The sequence below is a fragment of the Bos indicus genome, chromosome 13, assembly GCF_029378745.1.
Source record: "Bos indicus isolate NIAB-ARS_2022 breed Sahiwal x Tharparkar chromosome 13, NIAB-ARS_B.indTharparkar_mat_pri_1.0, whole genome shotgun sequence".
Taxonomy (NCBI): Eukaryota; Metazoa; Chordata; class Mammalia; order Artiodactyla; family Bovidae; genus Bos; species Bos indicus.
In genome coordinates this window covers 39668939-39683764 of record NC_091772.1, presented here as the reverse complement: position 1 = coordinate 39683764, position 14826 = coordinate 39668939, and the positions used below count along the sequence as shown (strand labels likewise).

At 42.2% G+C, this 14826-nt stretch overlaps 1 protein-coding gene across 5 annotated transcripts in view; it reads right to left on the bottom strand.

Moving 5' to 3' along the window:
- Positions 1-14825, bottom strand: part of CFAP61 (cilia and flagella associated protein 61) — a 247992-nt gene extending 233167 nt beyond the window's left edge. For all 5 annotated transcript variants that reach the window (XM_070802104.1, XM_070802105.1, XM_070802106.1 and 2 more), the window contains exons 1-3: positions 14753-14825; positions 8308-8458; positions 2753-2903 (exon numbers count right to left, since the gene is read on the bottom strand). In XM_070802104.1, the coding sequence (XP_070658205.1) occupies positions 2753-2903; positions 8308-8450 (294 nt within the window). In that variant the 5' untranslated portion in view covers positions 8451-8458; positions 14753-14825. The remainder of the gene's footprint in view (positions 1-2752; positions 2904-8307; positions 8459-14752) is intronic.
- Position 14826: the final 1 nt, after the last annotated feature.

Here is a 14826-nt window from a genome sequence, read left to right as displayed (position 1 = left end):
ACTGGCCTGTTCGACTCTGTACCCCTGTGCTTACTGGCAAACCCTCAAATTCTGGAGATGATGCAAATGGGAGGTAGCTGAGTGGTGAAGGGAAGGCAGTGCCTGCACCTCAGTCCAGACACAGCAGCACTTCTGTGTCTCCTGTTTCCTGAGCAATTTCATAGGTGGGCCTTGGGTGGCCGCCGGCATGTCTGTGCCTTGGTCTCCCCTCCTGTTGGGTGGCACGTGCCCTCAGAACACTCGGAAGGAGCTTATCAGGCATAAAATGGTGAGAGAAGAATCATGAGTTTAGTTCATGAGCTTGAAAATTCCCCAAAGGTAAACAACACAAACTCCAGAATTCAGATATCACCAGGGACAGTGAGTGACAACGTAACGTCACAATGCGAGCACTTTCCGTGCACAGACTGGCCTAACCCCATGGCATCTTTTATATTCTGAACAGGACTTGGCTTATGGTACATGGCTTATCACTTGGCTGGTGTATTTCCCAAATTCTTTCTTCCATCAAGAATATTACAGTTCAATATTTATTCCTCAGCTTTAAGATAAAAATCATTATTTCATTTGCAGATACCCCTGGGGTAGATAATACATTAAGCCATAAGGGTCTATACCTATGCTAAACAATAGGAAGATAATTCAAGCCACAAATGCTAGGTACATAAGTAATTTTCAATTTTCTATTAAATATATTTTTAAAAAAGGAGTAAACAGGTTAAACTAATTTTAATATGTTTTATTCAATCTATTTAAATTATTACCCTTTTAAGAAGCAGTCAGTATAAAACTTCTCAACAAGATATTTTACACTCTTCTTTTTCCTACTGAGAGTGCTGATGCCCAGAGTATGTTTTATACACATCAGTTCAGTTCAGTTCAGTTGCTCAGTTGTGCCTGACTCTTTGCGACCCCATGGACTGCAGCATGCCAGGCCTCCCTGTCCATCACCATCTCCTGGAGTTTGCTCAAACTCATGTCCATTGAGTCGGTGATACCATCCAACCATCTCATTCTCTGTCGTCCCCTTCTCCTGCCTTCAATCTTTCCCAGCATCAGGGTCTTTTCTAATGAGTCAGTTCTTCACATCAGGTGGCCAAAGTATTGGAGTTTCAGCTTCAGCATCAGTCCTTCCAATGAATATTCAGGACTGATTTCCTTTAGGATGGATTGGTTGGATCTCCTTGCAGTACAAGGGACTCTCAAGAGTCTTCTCCAACACCACAGTTCAAAAGCATCAATTCTTCAGTGCTCAGCTTTCTTTATAGTCCAACTCTCACATCCATACATGACTACTGGAAAAACCATAGCCTTGACTAGATGGACCTTTGGCATCTAGTTGGCAAAGTAATGTCTCTGCTTTTTAATATGCTGTTTATACACATAGCTCATCTCAATTCAAACTAGCCACATTTCAGGTTCCCAGTAGCTGCACGTGGCTAGTGTACCATACAGGAAAACTCAGCTCCGACACTATTGAAGGAAGTAGTTGAAAAAGAAAACAATCTTAAAAGAACAAGAAGAGGAATAGAAGGGGAAAGAATTTATGAAGAATCGTGCTAATTTATAATTTTTGAGAAGGTAAAATCATGACCCTAATGCAAAGACAAAGTGCAAGTGTCAGAGATTGATTCAATGCATCAATTCAGGAGGCAACCAGCGAGATGGTTAAAAACAAAAACAACAACAACAAAAAATGATTCATTGCACTTGAGAAGCTGTCTTCTGGCAGTTTAATGAGGAAATTGTTAGAAGATTGCCTGGCTAGATACAAAGAGTTCCTGTCCTGCAGGGTCAGAAATGGTGACCTTTGAGGTTATCTCTTCCACCAGACAGAAGTGACTTACATCTCAAATGGACCCAAATCTACAAGCTAATCACTGCTCCTGCAGAACTGGAAAACAGCTCAGTCAATAGAAAATCAATCAAAGGTACAATCCCTGACCGAGCAGATCTTTTTGGCCTATTTCCAAGTTTGAGATCACTTTCCTGACAGTGGGGACCAGGACAGCACAGGGTGGTGGGCAGAGGGGACCACAGGGGATGAGGCGGAGGTGGACTCTGGATGGACAGATGCTGGGTAGCCAACGTGCTGGCTGGGTGTGTTTGTGTGTATGCTCCAATCCACCCCTGCACGCGACTGCCGTTCCCCAGGGCTCTGGGGACACACTCTTGAACTCCATGGTCGCAGCTTCTGACTCTCCCCAGCAGCTGGGACCGGACGTGGGCCTGGCTCTGGAAGCCGAGGCAGGGTCAACTCAGGCTGGGCACCCCTCCCAAAGCCCCACTTTCCTGGGACCCCCCGACCGGGCTCCCGTGGGTTCACAGGGTGTCCTGCATCTGCAACTGAAAGACATCAAATGAGCTAGAGCCCACAAGGGCGCTTTAAAAATTAAAGAGCATGACTTGAACCTGAGACTCTGTTGCCAGTATTTCAGGAGCAGATGGAGTAAATGGCAGGTGCCTATCAGGCAGGTCCGAGACTTGGGAGCAGAGCGTGGAGACATGGGAAGCAGAGTTCTGCTGCTCCGCTAATTCCTTGCTCCCCCAGGTCCTCCTCAGAGGCCTTTTGCTCCCAGACTCCCCTTCCCTCTCCACCACCTATGTTTATGTCTGTCTATCATGATGTCACATACATTCTGTCATGACCTTTAAACTGCTCAGTCTGAAAACTGAGGCGATCCACAGGGAAACACAGGACTTCCCTCGGAAATTCAGGCTGTTCTCACAAATGACATGCGTGGTCACTCACTGTGCATGGTATGTCACTGTCCAGCTCCCGGAACACGGACACCCAATCATCCTGCGTGGCAATATTCCAGTTGGGGTAATCCAGGAAGGTGGCCTGGGCCATGATCTCCTCTTGGTCATTGTGGAGGGTGATGGCAAGGTTTGCTTTCTCCCTGTGGAAATGGTTTGAATTGCACACATGAAGAAGGTACCAACCGTGAAAGGAAGAGGTGTCATTTTCTCCTACCTTGGGCTCCTGGAGTTCAGCACCCGCTGAGTCAGGTGTGACCACCTTTCCAAGAGGTGGCAGCAATGAGGCAGCATCTGCGGAACATCTTTCAGGACACCTGGCGCTATCAACCACATCTCTACAGAAAGTTACACTGCCTGAGAAAGGTGCTACATCTATGATATGAGATGCCCAGGATCTCCCTTGGAGACGGGTGGGGGAAACATCAACTGCAGACTTCTGCACACTCTCCATGTTGCCAGCTTCATCGTGCTGGCCAAAACACACGTTTAGGATGGTCAACTGACCCCTGTGAGTCTCTCACTCACATGCACCTCCTACACATCATTATTATCTTTAAGCCAGTTAATTTTTGGCTACAATGAGTCTATTTCAATAACAAGTTTTACATTACTATCATAAAAGGAAAACCAGTATCCCTTCCTATAAGTAGAAGCTATCTATAAAAATGAAGATAGAACATTTAACACAAAAATTGCTCTACATAATTGGAGTCAAATCACTTGAGTCAAATCTGGTACCACCAGAGCTGTGGGCACCTTAAGTAGCCACTGCACTTGGGACATCAATCTCAGCACCTCTAGCCACCATCCCCTCTCACAGGAAGTCACAACATTTAGCCACAGGGGACTCCCAGCAGGGTGCCCTTGGCCCAAGCTCTGCAGCTGGCTGCCCTCAGGTATTGAGAACACGGGATCCACACAGGACGTTCATTAGCAGGAGGGGCAGCCCCCTAGATTCTCTCATCTAATTCACTGAAGCCTCTGCCCCTCATTCTACTTCTGCAGGTCTCCCTCCAGCTCCTGTCCTCTGGGCTCCCCTGCTCCGGGTTCCCAGAGCCATGACCTATGACTTCATACTGAGTCTCGTCCTCACTCTAACCAGGATGAGAATGGTCAAAGGTGCAGGACCATTGACCTTGACCTTGATCAGGACCTTGATCACTGAGCATCAGTGATGGCAGTGATGAAGGTGGTAGAGGAGGAAGTGGGCAAGACCTGGAGCCGGGCAGCTACCATCCCTTCAGTGAAGGAAAGGAAAGGTGTTCCTGGAATCCCAATTAGAACCTGAAATTCACTTATCCATGGGAACCTAGGGTGGTGGTGGTGCTCTGCAGCACAATTAGCACAGTGCTATACCGCACACACAGTATAGATTAAATAGGCTTTTCTGGGATGGCCTGGGAAGCCAGCCACCAATAACTTTATTTCAATGGGAAAATGCACTGCAGTTTCCAAAGAGCCTGTTTGCAAAAAGTAACTTTGGCAGCAAATCATTTTATATATACAATTTCCACTTATTACTGCTTAGCGAATAGGTCCTCTATAGGACAGATAAAAATCATTGTGGGAGTGAAAGCAGGAAAGGAGGGATAAGGTAGAGGGAGGTGTGTGCCTTTAAAGCTCGTTTAAAATTATCCTTTGTAATAAGCCAAATCCAAGCCAAAGGAGCCCTTAAAAAATACACAGACACACACACACACACACACATGTGTGCACACTTATGTATTTCATCAAAACATATTAAAGTTCAAAGATGTTACCAGCAATAGAAATCAGAGTTCTTTCCATTAGAGCAGTGCTTCATTTATTCAATAGGTTTCAGGAATTTAAGTTCAGCCAGTACTCGTTTTACTTAACTGTATTTGGTGAAAATCTGGTTGGAAAAGGGTTCCCATTTTCTGCCTCGTTAAGTAGTGAAACAAGGCTTCATGTCCCTTTGTCCCCCCAATACTTCAACTTTAAATCCCTCTGTGATTTTTTATATCTTAGGTATGTCTCATATGTAAAACATGACTGCTCTTCGTTTCATTCTGTTTTCAGCCAATCTACTCATCTTTATATTTTAACTGAAGAATTTTGTTCAGATACATTTATTTTGATTACCGATATACAGAATTTTTTTCAATCTTCCTATTATTTGTGATTTTAATGTGTTCTATGCTTTCTGTTTCTTTTTTCTTCCTCTTTTCTTGCTTTTAGATTCTGGTTTCTTATTAATTTCCTGTTCAATTTTCCCCTCTATAGATCAGCAGTTATAATCTCTACGCCTATCCTTTAATGATTATACTAGCCCAAGTTAACATGTATTTCTAACAAAGTCTTTACCCTCTGTTCCAGTTATCAACTGACATGTACCAAACCAGCCCTAGGCTCCAAACAGCGATTTTATATCATCTCTCATGGTTCTGTGGGCTAGCTGGTTTTGACTGAGCAGTTTTTGGTGGAGGTCTCTCAGGTGATGGCAGTCAAGTGGTGCTAATAGCTGGAGTCCGCTGAATATCCAACGTCTAGAACGGTTCCACTCACACTGTTAGCAGTTGGTGCTGGTTATTGGCTAAGAGCTCAGCCAAGGCTGTCAGGAGAGACACCTGCATGTAGCCCTGTGACTTGAGCCTTTAACAGTGTGGCATCTGGGTTCCAAGAGGGAGCATTTCAGAGAGCAGGGGGAGCTGTAGACTTCTTACAGTCTAGACTTGAAGTCATAGAGCATCCTGTTGCTGATTTCTATACACAGGGCCAGCCCTTACTCAGGACAAGAAGAGACTTGAAAAGGACTTGATGGGAGGGTGTGTGGTTAGTGGGAGGGAGGGGGAACACCTCTGAATACTAGCTACCACACCCTCCTCCTCAACAAATCCTTAAAACTACTTTCTATTTAATCACATGACGCCCAATTTATCAGCTATTTTTGTCCTGCATTTTATCTCATTATTTATATTTTATAATTTACCATTTATAGTTAGTATCTATATTAGATTAGTCATTGTTAATGTTACTGTTTCATACAAGCTAGATTTTTAAAAATATTTATACATATTTTTGTTTACTTTCCTTCTTTTATATTGGGTTTTTCCAGCAGAGATATTTTTCCTTCTGCTTAGAGTATGTTCTGAGGAATTTCCTTAATTCAGAGTCTACCAGTAAAGTAACTGATAAACTAGTTTTTGTTTATCTAAAAAATTCATTCATTTTTTCCCCTAAGTATTGAAACATTGTTTTACTAGGTATAAATTCTAGTTTGATGTTATTTGCTCTCCAACATTTCACTGTCTTCTGGGTACCATTGTTGCTAGTAAGAATTATCATTAGACTAATTTTTAGTTGTTTGCAGGCAACTTCTTTTTTCTCTACAGGTATTTTTCAGATCTTCTCTTTAGCTTTGGTGTTTTGCTGTTTCATTATGATGTGGTTAGTTGTAGAATTCTCTGTGCATTTTTCCTATTTGGAATTCATTGAGTTTTCTGTAAGAATGTGTGCTTTTCAACAATTCTGGAAAGTTCTCAGCCATTATCTCTTCAAATACTGACTCTTCCACTTTCTATTATGTCCTTCTAGATGTCTGATCATACCTAATTGTTAAGTATCCCATTTTTATGTTTTGTCTCTGTCTCTTTGTACTGAATTCCAGGTAATCTATTTTTATTGATCTTCCAGTTCACTACATCTGTCTTTACCTGTGTCTATTATGATGCTTAATTCATCTACCGAGCTTTTAATTTTAACTCTATTTCTTTCTAGATGGTCTACTAGACTTTTTCAATACTCATTTTTCATTTTATGGTCTTTTAAAACATACCTTTTCACTTTAGACATAGTATAGTTATTTTATATTCTGTGACTTAATATCTGAAGTCTTTGAGTCTGATTCTTCTGTATAGTTTTTGTCTTTGATTTTCACTAATGGTGACTGTCTCCTTGTGTATTTGTGTTGTGATTTTTAGCTGCGAGTTTATGTTCCTTGGAACCTTATCTGTGAGTATTATTTGAAGTCTAAGCTGAAGCTCCACCCTTTCAGACCTGATCTGCATTTATTTTAGCAGTCTCCTAGATACAGTACTAACCTGTAACCACTTTTAATCAAATTTTCCACTGCCTTTACTTTATTCAGTCTATGGGCAAATTAACTTAGTTTTGTTTGTCTGAAAATGCATCCATTAATTAGGAAGTTTTGAAGCTTTTGCAGGGGAGCTTTATCCCTCCCCCCAACCCTTTCATTCATGCTGAGGTTGAAATGGCCAAGTTTCCTTACTTTTATGCAGTGGGTTTATATCTCCTTCATCCCTACAAATAATATAATTTTATACAAAGAAGTCTAACACTTCCCTCCTTAAGTGTAGGGAGTATTTAACTTCTGTTCCTTGCAAACCTGTCAAAACAGAAGTGTGAGGTTTCTAGAATGTAGCAAAAAATTCTCAAGGAGAAAGTGGCATGGGTTCCTGCTATTGTCCTAAAGTTTCTGATTTCATTCTGACAACTTGTGTGTGCGTGTGTGTGTGTGTGTGTGTGTGTGCATATCAACATGTTTCCATCCAGAGGACATCATTAAGGTGTTTAATCCACAACAAGGCCCAAAAAAAGAAATAATTTCATTGGTATACGTATTTTTAAAGCTTTTATATATATTGCCCTACTACTCTCCAACAAAACTATGCCAAATTTACATTACATTCGTCAGTGTGGTGATCAGAAACTGTAAATTTTAATGTCTTAGGCTGGCCTAGTTTAAACTCTTCAATTACATTTAATCTGAAGCTTTATGAGATCCAAAATACTGAGCTATCTCTTAACATGCTCAATCAAAATAACAAGGAGCTGATTATAGGATATTTGTATGTGTTAGTCACTCAGTCGTGTCCAACTCTTTGCAACCCGATGAACTGTACCCCACTAGGCTCCTCTGTCCACTGATTTTCCAGGCAAGAACACTGAAGTGGGTAGCCATTCCCTTCTCAACCCAGGGATCAAACCCGGGTCTCCTGAATTGCAAGTGGATTCTTTATCATCTGAGCCACCAGGAAAGCCCTATATTCATATTATAGTGCCCCAAAACAAAACAAAACAGGGAGAAAAAAAGACATTTTCTTAAAAAAAAAAACTATGCCTAATTCAAAGTTTAGAAGAACAGATCAACAGAAGTGGCTGAGAGCACATTCAGGCTTTGTCACTTACTAATTGCTGGACCTTGAGTGGGCCTCCACTTTCTCATTTGTAAAAATGGGCATGATGGTGGCTACCTCAGAATTAAACAAGACAATGTTGGCAAAGCATGGAGTCTGAAGGAAAATAAATTCTCAATATTTGTAGCTAATATTATTAACTTGCTTTCAAGAGACTCTACTGGTAGGTGAGGCAGCCGAGATTTGAACACAAGTTTGCCTGAATCCAAAAGCTGTGAGAAATCTTTCCAGTTTTTATGTTTGTTATAGGACTTAGTGATGGTTGTTCCCAGAGACCTGCTCAGGAGGGCAGACTTTCCTGCTGTCTGTTTCCTTGCCATAAGCCCCGTGAGGACAAAGGAGTGGAGCCCCTTGGCTACATACTTACAGAAGATAGATGATATTAAGATTTCCAAAGAGCTTCTGGGTAAATTTTCTAATGAGGTTTTTGATACAATAAATATCCTGTGTCTCTGTTCTTCGGCAATGTACCACTTCAACTTTTCCTCTTGGAGAAGTAAGTACTGACATTTTTGATCCTGTCCCCAAAAGAGAGAAAAACAGCCCACTGTTAACCTGAGATGATGAGCCAGTCTAGCTACGTATTTACAAAAATGGGACATTCCTTCAGTCTTCGTGTGGTCAGGGTGAGCACAGTTGGTGGGATACATCTCCCCTGGGAATAGGCTATGACAACTGTCCCCCAAAACTAGCTGACACGTGTCTCTCCAGGAAAATGAGATTTCTGAGAACTGGCCTGGTTAGAAGTGACTGCAACGATATTTTTTGTTTTCCACAAAGCTGCTTTAAAAATATTCAAGCAATAGGACTGAAGAACATTGAAAGGAATTTACTGATTCAGGGTCCTCATATTTGATCAGTCACTGTGGTCAAGAGTTAGAGGGGAAATACAGACACCGCCCCCTGTACAAACAGAGCTCCCCCAAACCAGAGCCCAAAGGGCGGCAGTCCTGGGGGATATTTTGAGGTTGAAAGAGTTGCTGTTAGTCAGTTAAGTTGGACTCTTTGCAACTCCATAGACTGTAGCCCACCAGGCTCCTCTGTCTATGGGATTTCCCAGGCAAGAATACTGAGCCACTTCCTTTTCCAGGGGATTTTTCCAACCCAGGGATCAAACCCACATCTCCTGCTTGGCAGGCAGATTCTTTACCACTGAGCCACCTGGGAAGTCCTAAGGTGAGAAGAGGTCTGTGGCCAAATAAGTGTAAGAGATGTGGCTGGCAAGGAGCTTCCGCCCACGAAAGTCTCTGGGAAGCTCCAGGATAAAGTTGCAGCTTTCTCTGTAGACCGAGCCTTCCCCACAGCCATTCTGAGAAGAATCTCTAATGACAGCAATGGCGGAGAGTCTCACGTTGGGAAAGACACGCGGGAGATGCTACTGACAGAACAGCAGGCCCAAGACGAGCTCCATCTGTCTCGATGTCTAGGGGCCTCAATGTGTATGTGTCTCTTCCTCCCTCTCTTTCCTTTCCTCCCTCCTTCCTTCCCTTCCTTTTTCTTTTTTTCCTGTTTCCTAAGGGGAAATACCTTATTATGGTCTAAGCCAGTAAGCTGGAAAACAGGGAAGTTAATTTTCACCATCGCATTGACTCTAAGAGCAGTGCGGAGCATTCCCAGCACCCCGGAAGGTGGCCCCATCCACAGGTAGTCACCATTCTGACTTCTATCTCATAGTGCCCTTGGCCATTTTTTGAACACTATATAAATGGAATTACACAGTGTGCACTGCATTCTTTCAAAACACAGATTGTATCATTTGACTTTTTGCTGTTGGCACCCCACTCCAGTACTTTTGCCTAGAAAATCCCATGGATGGAGGAGCCTGGTAGGCTGCAGTCCATGAGGTTGCGAAGAGTCGGACACGACTGAGCAACTTCACTTTCACTTTTCACTTTCATGCACTTGAGAAGGAAATGGCAACCCACTCCAGTGTTCTTGCCTGGAGAATCCCAGGGACGGGGGAGCCTGGTGGGCTGCCATCTATGGGGTTGCACAGAGTCGGACATGACTGAAGTGACTTAGCAGCAGCAGGAGATATATTCTTGCACAAATTACATGATGACTGTATTCCAATAAAATTTTACTTATGAACACTGATGTTTGACTTTCACATAGTTGAGTGTATCCTGAAATGTTCTTTTGGTCTTTTATTCAGTTGTTTAAACATGTTTTTGTTTTTTTTTTAATTCTTAGCTTGTGGGCCACATAGAAAATAGTTAATGTGTTGAATGTGGCCTGTAGACTACTGTTTCCCAACTACCATAACAAGTATTTCAAAAATACAGAGGCAAAAATAATCACTAAGTGAGAGTTCTATATCTAGCTGAATAATTGTTTAAAAATCAAGGTGATATAAGACAATTTATTACAAAGAAATTACCATTCAAAGAACCCTGTTGAAAGAACTAGGACAAGATGTATATCAGGAAGAAGAAAATTAAAATCAGAAAGGAATAGAATACAGGATGAAATGTTGAGGAGAGAAAAGTAAATGAGAAGATATATCTATATAGGCATTGACGGTCAGGAAAAAAAGTAATAATGATGATAAATCTTGTTTTAGAAACAACAGCTGGATTGAATTACCACACAATAAAAACTTGTGAGATGGAAGGATGACAATCAGAAATGAAACATTCTAAGGTTTGAGAGGCAGCTATAAATGATTAAACTTTGTCAAATCAATTGCATATAGTTACAGATTTAAGGGAATTCACCTAAGGTAAATATCTTTTTTTATTTTAATAGCTATTTATTTATTTCCATAGGTGACTTCTCTTTATGGCGGTTATATAAAATCTCATTCATCTAGAATTTGAAAAGTAAAGTAAAATAAATAAATGAAAGAAAAAAAAAGAAAAGTGAGACAACTTTTAAATGTTTAAATAATAAAATGGTGATACAGAACTATGGCAACTGTTTTTATATTGGTTACGAATGACTTCCATTTGAGAAATCAGCATAAAAAGCTTTTTGAAAAAACTATCTGCAGAGGTAGATGTGATAGTTCTACATACTGCTGCTGCTGCTGCTAAGTCGCTTCAGTCATGTCTGACTCTGTGCGACCCCATAGACGGCAGTGTTTTGAATGAAAGAGACATATATGTGAGCCACATACACAATTTACAAGATTTTTCTACTTTTTGAAGTAGTGTTTTTAGTTCAGAAAAAGTAAAATATGATATTGCTTATATGCGGAATCTTAAAAAACGGTACTGCTGCTGCTAAGTCACTTCAGTTGTGTCCGACTCTGTGCGACCCCAGAGACGGCAGCCCACCAGGCTCCCCCGTCCCTGGGATTCTCCAGGCAAGAATACTGGAGTGGGTTGCCATTTCCTTCTCCAATGCATGAAAGTGAAAAGTGGAAGTGAAGTCGCTCAGTGTCCCACCCTCAGCGACCCCATGGACTGCAGCCTTCCAGGCTCCTCCGTCCATGGGGTTTTCCAGGCAAGAGTACTGGAGTGGGGTGCCATGGCCTTCTCCGAGTTCTACATACATAAATACATAAACAAGAGACTTGGCAGCTGTCAAAAATCTCTTAACCAATGAACTAACAAGCCATGTAAAGACATGGAGAAATCTTAAATGCATGTTACTAAGTGAAAGAAGCCAGTCTTCAAAGGCTATACACTGTATCATTCTAATGATATGATATTCTGAAAAAGACTGCTGATAGTCTGAAAAAAAAAAAGTAAGTGGCTTCCAGAAGAAAATGGGTAGGGAAGGATGAACAGGTGAAGCAGAGAGGATTTTTAGGGCAGTTAAACTGTTCTTTCCCCTGGAGGAGGGCATGGCAACCCACTCCAGTATTGTTGCATGGAGAATCCCACGGACAGGGGAGCCCGGCAGGCTACGGTCCTTAGGGTCACAAAGTGTCAGACATGACTGACACAACTTAGCACCAACTGTTCTTTACCATTCTGTAATGATGGATACATGACATTGTATTTTTTGTCAAATCCTATACACTGTACAACATCACAAATAAACTCTTACATTGGATGATAATGACGTGTGATGTGACAATGTAGGTTCATGGACTGTAACAAATGCAGTACTCTGGTGGTGGATATTAATCATGGGGCAGCAAGGGGTGGACGGGGCAGCAGAAATAGAAATTTTTTGTACCTTTCATTCAATTTTCCTGTGAATCTAAAACTGCTCTAAAAAATCAAGTTTATTTTTAAAATTTCTCTTAACCATTTGTGTGCACATAATTTTTCTGCTTCTGAAGACAGATTAGGTATTTACGGAGCACTTTACATAGATTATTTAACTTATATGCAGAGTACATCATGAGAAACACTGGGCTGGAAGAAGCACAAGCTGGAATCAAGATTGCTGGGAGAAATATCAATAACCTCAGATATGCAGATGACACCGCCCTTATGGCAGAAAGTGAAGAGGAACTAAAAAGCCTCTTGGTGAAAGTGAAAGTGGAGAGTGAAAAAGTTAGCTTAAAGCTCAACATTCAGAAAATGAAGATCATGGCATCCGGTCCCATCACTTCATGGGAAATAGATGGGGAAACAGTGTCAGACTTTATTTTTGGGGGCTCCAAAATCACTGCAGATGGTGACTGCAGCCATGAAATTAAAAGACACTTACTCCTTGGAAGAAAAGTTATGACCAACCTAGATAGCATATTGAAAAGCAGAGACATTACTTTGACAACAAAGGTCTGTCTAGTCAAGGCTATGGTTTTTCCAGTGGTCATGTATGGATGTGAGAGTTGGACTGTGAAGAAAGCCGAGCACCGAAGAATTGATGCTTTTGAACTGTGGTGTTGGAGAAGACTCTTGAGAGTCCCTTGGACTGCAAGGAGATCCAACCAGTCCATTCTGAAGGAGATCAGCCCTGGGATTTCTTTGGAAGGAATGAAATAGTTGGGCTGAAATAGTTTCAGCTAAAGCTGAAACTCCAGTACTTTGGCCACCTCATGGGAAGAGTCGACTCATTTGAAAAGACTCTGATGCTGGGAGGGATTGGGGGAAGGAGGAAAAGGGGACGACAGAGGATGAGATGGCTGGATGGCATCACCGACTTGATGGACGTGAGTTTGAGTGAACTCCGGGAGATGGTGATGGACAGGGAGGCCTGTCGTGCTGCAATTCATGGGGTCGCAAAGAGTCGGACATGACTGAGCAACTGAAATGAACTTAAATAGATTTTTTCTTTAATCCTGGTGAAATAGATATTATTTGTCATATAGTTAAGGACTAAAGACTTTGATTGTGTGGATCACAACAGATTGTGGAAAATTCTTAAAGAGATGGGAGTATCAGCCCACTGTACCTGTCTCCTGAGAAACCTGTATGTGGGTCAAGAAGCTTACTGGACATGAAACAACTAACTGGTTCAAAATTGGGAAAGGAGTATGATAACACTGTGTATTTTCACTCTGCTTATTTAACTTCTATGCAGAGCATATCATGTGAAATTCTGGGCTGGATGAATCACAAGCTGAAATTAAGATTTCCAGGAGAAATATCAGTACCCTCAGATAAACAAATGATACCACTCTAATGGCAGAAAGTGAAGATGAACTAAAGAGCCTCTTGATGAGGATGAATGAGGAGAGTGAAAAAGCTGGCTTGAATCTCAACATTAAAAAAACATGGCATCCAGTCCCATCACTGTGTGGCAAATAGAAGGGGAAAACGTGGAGGCAGTGACAGATTTTTTTTTTCCCCTTGGGCTCCAAAATCACTGCAGGATGATAACTGCAGCCATGAAATTAAAAGATTCTTGCTCCTTGAAAGGAAAGCTATGACAAACCTAGACAGTATATTAAAAAGCAGAGGTATCACTTTACCAATAAATGTCTGTATGGTCAAAGCTATGGTTTTCTCCATAGTCATGCACAGATTTGAGAGCTGGACCATAAGGAAGGTTGAGCACCGGAGAATTTATGCTTTCTAGTTGTGGTGCTGGACAAGCCTCTTGAGAGTCACTTGGACTGCATGGAGATCAAACCAGTCAATCCTAAAGGAAATCAACCCTGAATGTTCATTGGAAGGACTGAAGCTGAAGCTCCAATACTTTGGCCACTAGATGCAAAGAGCCAAGTCAGTGGAAAAGACCTGATGCTGAGAAAGACTGAAGGCAAAAGGAAAAGGGGGTGGCAGAGGGTGAGATCGTTAAATGGAATCACTGACTCAATGGACATAACTTTCAGCAAATTACAGGAGATAGTGGAGGGCAGAGAAGCCTGGGGTGCTACAGTCCATGAGGTCGCAAAGAGTGGGACCTGAATTCGCGACTTAATAACAACAAAAGTTAGGCGCACTGGCGCTAAGAAAATTGACATTAAGACACAATGACAGAAAATTCTAAATATCTGTTTATCTGATACTATTTAAGATTGATATATTGTTTATCTGATATTATAAGGCTGGATTATTTGCTAGTACTCTGATTATTTATTTTCACTTTTTTCTGTGTATCTGGCTTTAAAATTCCCTCAGTTACTTTCAGTTATAAGCCATAGAATTATTTGGTCACACTGTCCAGAAACCAAGGGGCAGTTGACCATTCTGGACTACACAGCCCAGAACGCACCCCAGCTCAGGGCGGCCGAGCAGCTCAGCAGCTTGCCGCTAGGCATGCCAGGAATGGTAGTTTTCTACCCGACCCCCGGCCTCGAGCATCCGCACGGGAGCCGGGTTCCTGTCCCCTTGCGGGATACCCCGGCTTCACGGATCCACCCGTCCTCGCACGGTCATCCCAATCCCAGAGGCGACCTGATGATGAGCCCCTGACGCCCCGGATTCTGCCCGCCTTAGGCCGGCAGCCAGCACTCCTCACCTCACCTGCAACTCCAGAGAGTCCCGGGCTCCGAAGAGGACGCGCAGCCCGGTTACCACAGAAACGACGTTGACTCCGT